This window comes from Chrysochloris asiatica, unplaced genomic scaffold, assembly GCF_000296735.1.
Source record: "Chrysochloris asiatica unplaced genomic scaffold, ChrAsi1.0 scaffold00125, whole genome shotgun sequence".
NCBI classification, from domain to species: domain Eukaryota; kingdom Metazoa; phylum Chordata; class Mammalia; order Afrosoricida; family Chrysochloridae; genus Chrysochloris; species Chrysochloris asiatica.
Window position 1 is genome coordinate 4,544,911 of NW_006408643.1, and position 9,534 is coordinate 4,554,444.

The 9,534-nt window shown below is 52.2% G+C and overlaps 1 protein-coding gene across 1 annotated transcript; it reads left to right on the forward strand.

Annotated features, from left to right (window-relative positions):
- The first annotated feature begins 245 nt into the window (after window positions 1-245).
- Window positions 246-2,321, forward strand: TICAM1 (toll-like receptor adaptor molecule 1). Its single transcript, XM_006868916.1, has one exon. It carries the CDS (start codon window positions 246-248, stop codon window positions 2,319-2,321), a length of 2,076 nt encoding a protein of 691 aa, XP_006868978.1.
- The last annotated feature ends 7,213 nt before the right edge of the window (window positions 2,322-9,534 follow it).

Genomic DNA, 9,534 nt, shown 5'->3' on the forward strand with positions numbered 1-9,534 from the left:
GGGGAGTCAGGGGAAGTGAAATGTCCGGGCTAGGGTCACCCTGAAAGGACGAGGTGGGCTGCCCCCTTTCTGTGTTAACGCCGTGCCCTCTCCTTCCCCAGGTCTGCTCAGAGAAACCCCCCACGGCCCCCAATGTGTTGACCGGATAGGGGAACGCCTGGGGTCAGGAGTCAGGCAGCTTGGAACATGCCTCAGCCGTTCCTTGCTGCTGCTTCTACCGTTGGAGGCTGCCGCCAGCCCTGCACATGGAGTGTACACAACCCTCGCTCCAGGGCGTCTTCGACATTCTAAGTGCAACGGGCCAGGACAAGCTCTTGCATCTGAAGCACAAACTGAAGACTCTGTACGCGAGCTGCCCGGGGGCTGGCCTGCTGCGGGCCTTGGTGCTCCTGACTCTGGGCCAAGACACCAAGGCCCGGCTCTCTCTGGAGACGCTCAGGACAGATGCAGCAGCCCACTTTGTGGCCCGCTGGTGGGCCGGTGTGGACGTCACCGAGGCCCCGGAGGAACCGCTGGACATGTCCTGGACAGTTGCCCGCATGTACCACCTGCTGGCCGAGGAGAAGCTGTGCCCGGCGTTGCTGCAGGAGGCAGCCTACCGTGTTGCACTGCAGGTCTTCAGTTCCACGGATGACCCCCGGCTGCCGGACCTCCAGGCTGAGGCCCGTGACCGGTGCAGGTGGGACATGGGAGACCCAGAGAGCTTCCAGCCCCTGTGCTCTGATCTGGGGGGCCTCCCGTCCTCGGCATCCCATCCTGGGAGAAGGAGCCTCCCACAACCCATCAGGGGTTCCTCGGGCTGGAGCCGGGCCTGCTCCCTGAAGTCTGCTGGCAGCCCCACCTCTCTGGCCTGCAGCCTACAGATCAGCCAGTCTCCCACTCTGCTCCTCCTCACCCATTCCCATAGTTCCCCCGGGCCCAGCAAGCTCTGCGACCCACCCTCGGCCAGCCCTGGGCCCCAGCCTGTCCCCATAGACGGCCAGGAGCCTGAACAGGTGAGCTGGCCCCCCTCCGTGGAGACTGACCCCCCCCAGGAGGTGCCACACAGTCCAAACCCACAGCTGTCCGTGGTGGCACCAAACCCTAGCCCTGCTGGCCTCCCCGACCCCTCAGCACCTCTGGAATCCAGAGACCACTATCCAGTGGAGTGTACCGAGATATCTGCAGCCCCCAACTCCCTCCTCTCACCTTCCCATCCTCTCCCCTCCCCAGTCTTGGAGCCCACTGAAAACACTAGCAAGGATGGGGGGGCTCCCTCACTTCCTGTCATCAAAGACACGGCCTCCCAGAAAACCAAGCTGTGCCCACCGCCTCCCTCGGCCTCCCAAACCTCCCCTCCCTCTCCATCATCCCCGTGTGCGGCTCCCTCAACTACCTCGTCCTCGGACCCCTCACCTCCTGAGGTGGCATCATCGGAGCTGAAGTTCTATAGCTTTGTGGTCCTCCACGCCAGGGCTGATGAGGCCGTGGCCCTGCGTGTCCGGGAGAGGCTGGAGGCTCTGGGCGTGCCAGATGGGGCCACCTTCTGTGAGGATTTCCAGGTGCCCGGGCGTGGCGAGCTGAGCTGCCTTCAAGATGCCATCGACCACTCGGCCTTCACGATTCTGCTGCTCACGTCTAACTTCAACTGCCAGCTGAGCCTGCACCAGGTCAGCCAGGCCTTGATGACCAGCTTCAGGCGGCACGGTTGGCAGGACTCTGTCATTCCCTTCTGGCCCCTGGAGACATCCCAACTCAGCTCCGATACGTCCCGGCTACTCTGCAGCCTCACGTTCCTAGACGAACACTCCCCGCTCTTCGACAAGAAGGTGAAAAACACCTTCAAGAGACAGAACCTGCAAGCACGCAAAGCTAAGTGGAAGACGGAGCAGGAAGCCAGGGCCTTCCGGGAACAGAGCCGGCACTTAGAGAGCGAACGGCAGCAGGCGGTTGAGATGAATGCCGCCTACTCTGCCTACCTTCAGAGCTACCTGGCCTGGCAGGCCCAGATGGAGAAACTACAGGTGGCTTTTGGAGCCCAGATGTCATTGGGGACTCAAATGCCCCCTGGGGTTCAGGTGCCCCTGGGGGTCCAACCACCCTTTCCTACCTGGCCTGGTGGCCCTCAGCCACCTCCATCTCAGTGGCCAGCTGGCATCCACCCACCGGCCTTCCTGCAGCCCCCCACCCTCCTGCCGACCTCCTCTCCTCCTCCTCAGAGTCCTGGGCTGCAGCCCCTCATTATCCACCATGCGCAGATGGTCCAGCTGGGGCTCAACAACCACATGTGGGGGCAGAGGGGGGCCCCAGCCCCTGAGGACAAGACCCAAGAAGCAGAATGACCAAGTGACCCGACTTGATGACCTCTACTTTTGGGAATGCTGAGCATGGACACACCTGGACCCCGGCATGAGCTTTGTACTGCCCCTGAGACACCTAGGAGGTGGGGTCATCAGTAACTTCCAGGAAGACCCCCAGTGGCCAGGAAATGGATTTGAAAGGCCTAAATGAGATTTGGTGTTTATAAATTCATCTGCTATTTGGGTGGGTGGGGTCTTCTCTGGAATTATGGTGGGGCATGGGTCTGAAGGGGGGATATTGGGCTCATCTTTTAATTATAATAAATATTTATTGATTTCCTGGCAACCCTTCCCTCTAGGAGACTTGTGTTGCTGGTAAGTGCTGTTCAGAGTCAGTTCTGACTCACAGCAGTCCTGTGTGTGTAGGGGTTTCTGGCGCTCAGGAGCAGAAAGCCTCATCTTTTTACCGTGGAGCTGCTGCTGGTGGTCTCAAGCTACTGACATTGTAGTTCTAGTGCTTATCCCACCCTACAGAGCCACCACACTGCTTACATATATTTTAAAACTTGTGTGACGTTTATAGAGCAGATGGATTTTCCATTCCACAACACATTTGTAGTCCCTCTATGTAACATGGAGCCCTGGTGTGGCGCTGTGGGTTAATGAGCCAGACTGCAAAGCCATTTGAACTGCAAGTTGGTGGTTCAAGCTCTCCTCGGAAACCCTATACAGGGCCGCTATGGGTAGGAACCGGCTCTACGGCACTTCACAACATGTAACATGCAACATCACTCATTTTACTTCCTCCCACTGATACCTGTTTACAGTCCTCCTCCTTTCCTTTGTTGTTTAATTAGGTGCCGCGGAGTCAGTTCCGACTATATAGCCACTTTCCAAGGAGTGGATGATGAGCTTGAACCACCGACTTTGCAGTCCAGCGCATTAACCCACAGCGCCACTGCAGTCCTCCTTCTGCCCTTGGCTGGTGGTAGTGTTGTGTCTGTATAGGGTTTCCGGGGCTATACATATTTATGGGAGTGAAAGCCTCATTGTTCTCCGGTGGAGCGGTTACTAGATTCGAACTGCTGACCTTTGTGTTAGCAGCCCAATATGTAACCACTGTGCTCAAGGACTCCTTGGGTAAGCACTGCCGTTTTGATCTCAAATGGTTGATTGGTCTAAAGTCTGCATCCCTATTGTGATGATTCTAACACAGCCACCCTGTATAGGGTTTCTGAGAGCAGCTGGTGGGTTTGAACTGCTCACCGTGTAGTTAACACTCCAGTGTTTACCCTGCAGCAAAACACTAGGAAGCTAGGGGGATGGAGATACAGTGTTACAGAGTCCTGGGGTAGCGCTGTCGAATAAGCACTGGACCACAAGGGCGGTTTGAGGTCACCGAACTGAGTTCATAATCTCAGAGGCTGTGTTAAGGAAAAACGTAGTGCTGTTTTCAAAGAGCCGGAAGGGTGATGTGAGCCTTAGGCGAGCACAAACCGGAAGTTTCGCCCTGGAGTATGCGCACATCCCTGTTAGTCGGAAAGTAGTCGCGTGGTGCACTCTCCAACTGCAGGAGAGGCTGGGAAATGTAGTCTTCTGGGCGGCCATGTGCCTTCTAATATCAAGCCTTGCTCCGAAGAGTAATTTTCGGGAACATCTTTTTGGATTTAGGGTCGGCCTTGGAAAAGCATTTTGGAGCTCCACCAGTAAAGGCAGGAATTCTGGTAGCGTAGAGGTTACAAGTCGGCTGCTAATTTCAAAGTCAGCTATTCGAAACTACCAGCTGTTCCGCGGGAGAAAGATCTACAGCCTCAGCCTTGGAAACCCTATGTAGGGTCCCTTTAAGTCGTAACCGACTCCCAACTGCACACCACACACCCACTGTGTGCCCTTAGGTAAATGTCTTTACCTCTCTGAGCCTCCGTTTTCTCATCTGAGAAGTGGCTTTACGTACTTTGATTTCAAGATCAAAGTTCCTGAGTGCTAGCTCGGCTCTTAACTGAGAGGTTGGCAGTTTTGAGAACCACCAGAGGCGCCCCAAAAGACAGATGTGGCGATCAACTTCTGAAAAAGCGGCCATTGAAAACTCTGGAGTACAGTTCTACTCTGACACACTTGGGATCGCCGGAAGTCTGAGTCCACTCCCTGCCCCACCCCCACCGCCATACTGGTGTTTTCTGGGTCTTCAGCAAATAATGTGTATCAACATGCAAACACTAAGCACAACATAAATGATCACTGAGCCCATGTCCCATCCTGGCCTCCAAGGAGCATTCTGGTTGCACTTCTTCCAACACAGATATGTTGGTTCTATGGGCAGCCCATGGCACTTCCAATATTCTCCAACACCATAACTCAAAAGCATCAATTCTTCTACGGTCTTCCTTATTCACTGTGCAGCTTTCGCATACATATGAGGTTATTGAAAATACCATGGCTTGGGTCAGGCGCACCTTAGTCCTCAAGCTGACACCTTTGCTCTTCAACACTTTAAAAAGGTCTTGTGCAGCAGATTTGCCTAATGCAATAGGTCCTGTGATTTCTTGACTGCAGTTTCCATGAGTGTTGTTGGATGCAAGAAGAATGAAGTCCTTGACAACTTCAATCTTTTCTCTATTGATAAGAATGTTGTTTATTGGTCCAATGGTGAGGACTTTTGTTTTCTTTACATTGAAATGCAACTTATACTGAAGACTGTGGTCTTTGATCTTCATCAGTGAGTATTTTAAGATCTCTTCACTTTCAGCAACATTCATGGAGCCTTTAACTGTGGATTCTTGATGTCTTAAATATTTGTTGTTGTTAAGTGCTGCCAAGCAGGTTCTAACTCAGTGACCCTTTATAGAGTTTCTGAGGAGCAGTTGGTGACCTTGAACTACCGACTTTGCAGTTCAAACCAACCTTGCAGCCCAGTGCTTCTCTTACAGTGCCATACCAGGACTCCAATTAGAATCCCTAACACTACTCCTTGGGGAAGAAACTCTTTATTTGGCCCATTGGTGGTGGTGGTTATGTGCCGTGGAGTCACTTCTGACTCATAGCGACCCTGTACAGGGTTTCCGAGGCTGTAAATCTTTACGGGAACAGAAAGCCTCATCTTTCTCCCATGGAACAGCTGGTAGTTTCGAACTGCTGACCTTAAGGTTCTCAGCCCAATTCGTAACCACTATGCTACCAGAGCTCCTTATTTGGGTGTAAAACAAGTTAGTTTTGGTGCCCAAAGTCCCATGGGTCAGAAGTAGGGGGTTAACATTTGGACAGTTAAACTTTGGGGAACTGGGGAGGTTGTAAGGGAGGAGACAAGTTGGGGCCCACTGACCAGGAAGCTGCTGATCCTTTGGACCAGGAACTTGAGCATTAACTTTGTCCTTTCTCCCTGGTCGAGCCTGGCATGAGTCAGTGGGAAGTCATGCTTGCTGGCTATTTCTGTCGCTGACTCAGACTTCGCCTGGGCTCTGCTCTGAGCCTCAAAGAAAACTCTTTGAGATTAGATTCCAGGGTGGACAAAGAGAGGTCGTGCATAACAGGGTCGCTGACTACGGAGGCAAGAAAACAAAATGAAAATAAAACCCCACTCATGTGGAGTTCTGGTAGCCTAGGGATTACCAATCAGTTCGAAACTACCAGCTGTTCCGCGGGAGAAAGATGAGGCTTTCTGCTCCCGTAAAGATTTACAGCCTCGGAAACCCTGTACAGGGTCACTGTGAGTCAGAACCGACTCCACGGCACATCACCACCACCGTGTGGAGTTGATTCCAACTCATGGAGACCTCATGTTTGATAGGATAGCTCTGTCCGGTGAGGTTCTCTTGGCTTCAAATTTTACAGAATCAGATCGCCAGGTCTTTCTTCTGCTGCACCGCAAGGTGGGTTCCAAACACCAACCTTTAGGTCAGTAGACCAGGAGCCAGTTGCAAATTGCAAACAGCTGGATGGTTACAATGAACTGGTCTTTTGTTCCCTTGAATATTTATTGAACGCCTCCTGTGTGCCAGGGATTGTGCCAGACCGCTAGGGTGCAGCAGGGGCAAAGACACGCACAATCCGCCTCTTGTTCCCATTTTAGTGGTGAAGTTAGGGTGGAGGGGAGAGGGACAGCAGCTCAGTCATGAAATAAGGAAGCAAGATAAATTTAGAAAGGAAAGAGACTTCTGAAGGAACTATCAGGGCAAAGTGATCTTGAGAGGCGTGCAGTGATCCAGGAGGGAGAATTTCAGCCAGGATGGTCAGAAAAGGTTTCTCTGAGGAGGTGGCTTTGAAGGTGGAAGAAAAGAGAAGAGCTGGGGTTGAGGGGAGGTGTCCCCGACAGAGGAAACAGCCCATGCAAAGGCCCTGAGGTGAGACCGGGCCCTGGAGGAACGGGGGCAGTTCGTGTAAAAGGACTCAGGACTTGGAGGTGGAAACTCTGAGGGCTGTGGGAGAAAGAGGGACCTGACTCAGGTACTCACGCGCGCCCTCTGGCTATCGCGAGGGGAACAGACTGGGGCGAGGGCGGAGCCAGGGGACCCGAACAGAGGCAACTGCTCTGGTCCAGGAGGAGGTGGAAGGGTGGTGGTGGTGGTTCTGTGCCATGGAGTCGGTTCCGACTCATAGTGACCCTGTACAGGGTTTCTGAGGCTGTAAATCTTTACGAGAGCAGAAAGCCTCATCTTTCTCCCACGGAAACAAACTGCTGACCTTACGATTCGCATCCCGATTTGTAACCACTTTGCTACCAGAGCTCCTTGGTCCCGGAGGAGGTGGAAGAGTGGAGCCTGGGAAAGTAGGGTGGAAGAGCGTTCTGGCAAAACAGCTCATGCAAAGGCCCTGGGACAGGATGGGGTCTGATGAGGTAGAGAAGCAAAGAGGACGGCCATGTGACTGGAGTGGAGTGAAAGAAGGGGAGAGACGAAGAGGGGAAGGCAGGGTGGGGACGTGCGGTGTCCTGTGGGTCGTGGAGACGACTTCTATTTTTACTAGAAGTTCATGAGAACCTTGGAAGACTGTGAACAGAAGAGGAAAGAACCTAAGTCCCCAGACCCTGAGCCCAGCACTTTACACCCTAGACAAGCTCATCCATCCTCTCAACAGCCCCAGAAGGGCCCGAATGAGTGGTACAAATGGTGATGCACTTGACTATGATTAGCTGAAAAGTTGGTAGTTCGAACCTACCCAGCGGCGCATCTGCAGAAAGGCCTGGCGATCTGCTTCTATGGCGCCTAGCTCTACACTGACACACTTGGGATCCCCGTGAGTCAGAGTGGCAACGGCAACTAAAAACAACCCCAACCACAGCCCCAGGATCTAGGTATGGTCATTATCCCCATTTTACAGATGAAGAAACTGAGGCTCAGAAGGGTGACGTCGCTTAGTAAGGAGCTGCAGGGGCAGGAGGAAAAGCAGACATCTTTCCTGGAGTCTAGTCCATTTGGAGGCTGTTGTTGTTAAGCCAACCAGTTGGTTCCGATTCATGTTGTTGTTAAGTACCGTCGAGTCAGTTCCGACCCATAGCGACCCCATATAGGGTTTCCGAGGCTATAAATCTTTACGGGAGCAGAAAGCCTCATCTTTTTTCCTCAGAGCGGCTGGTAGTATCAAACTGCTGACCTTAAGGTTTGCAGCCGGATTCGTAACCTCTACGCTACCAGAACTCCGATTCATAGCAACCCTGTGTATAGTTTCAAAGGTTGTAAATCTTTGCAGAAGCAGAAAATCTCATCTTTCTTCCACAGAGTGACCAGTGGGTTTGAACCACTGACCTTGTGGTTTATTCCTGAGTTTATTCCACAGACCCACCATATGGTGGTGGTTTTTAGGTGCCATCAAGTCGGTTCAGACCCATAGTGACCCTATACTACAGAACGAAACACTGCATATTCCTGTGTTATCCTCACAATTGTTCATATGTTTGAGCCCATCGCGGCTGCCACTGTATCAATCCCTTTTTTCATTGCGGGTCTTCCTCTTTTTCAATGACCCTCCACTTAACCAAGCGTGACGTCATTCTCCAAGGACTGGTCCCTTTGGTGTCCGTGCTGTGTGTTAATTCATTGCCTAAATTCTTTTCTCCTCTCAACTATTCTTGTTTATTTCCTTCTTTGTTAATTTGTAGTTTCTTCTGCAGAACTGGGAAATCAATCAACAGAGCAGAGGACAGATCTGAGGATCAGTTGTGTTTCCAGGACCCATCACAAGGTCTGGCACACAGTAGGTACTCAGTAAGTACCAGCTGTGTGTGGGCCTTGTGGTGGGGTCTGGGGACACAGTAGTGGGGGGAGAGGGGGCACATACACACCATCAGGCAGTTATGGGGATCAGGGGAGTGCAGACCTTGTGGGTGGCCTGAGGGGGTCTGTGCCCAGCCTGGGTGGGAGGAATCACTGGAAGCTTCTGGAAACAGGAAGTGAACTGAGATCTGGTACCAAGATTGGAGTGAGTCGAGAGCAGGGTACAATGTTCTACAAAGCATGGGGCAAAGACTTAGAAGGGAGACTTCAGAGGGCCGGGCATTCAGGTCCCTAAAAGCAACTACCCACCGGAAACTAAACCACTGTCGTCGGTTGCATTCCGACTTCCATTGGATTTCCGAAACTATAAATCTTTAAGGGAGCAAAACACTCTCCCTTTGGTGGTTTCTGTTGTTAAGTGCCGTCGGGTCAGTTCATCGCCACTGACTCCTTTAAAAGCAATTGCAGGTGGCCTCAATTTCCCAGAATCTGGGGAAAGGACTTGTTTCTGTGTGTGGAGGCGGCGGGGGGCGTCCCGTCTCAGCCACAGTTCACAGCTCTCCAGCGCCCCCTGGTGACCACCACCAGCAAGGAGTTGAGGAGCTCCACGTGGCTGTGTAAGTTTCCGGGGTGTATCATGGGGAAGTCCCAAATCTCCTCTTAGCAAAACAACGTAGAAGACAAAGGGGGAAAACGTAAGGGAGTCTCAGAACATTTCCCCTTCTTTAAAATCTATGAGACGTATGTAAATAATGAATGATTCTTTTTCGGTGGATTTTAAAATCATTTCTGGGATTTTTAAAGGTTTTTTTTTTACAAATGTTTTTATTTCTGGGCCCAGAGAGGGTAGTGATGTGTCCAGCATCACACAGCATGCGTGCAGAATGCTTGGCCAGGGGCAGAAGTGCATGTCGCTTGAGTTTACTTCCTTTATCTCCAATATAATCTTGTTGTCCCACTTCCTGTGAGACCCCCGAGGCATGATAGGAACCACACCCATTCCCACCACCACCCTGTCTCCCCACCAACAAATTTGACACCACTAAGGA

Bases quoted from the DNA above. Each gene is read 5' to 3' on its own strand.
- TICAM1 (XM_006868916.1), top strand. From the start codon at position 246: ATGGAGTGTACACAACCCTCGCTCCAGGGCGTCTTCGACATTCTAAGT.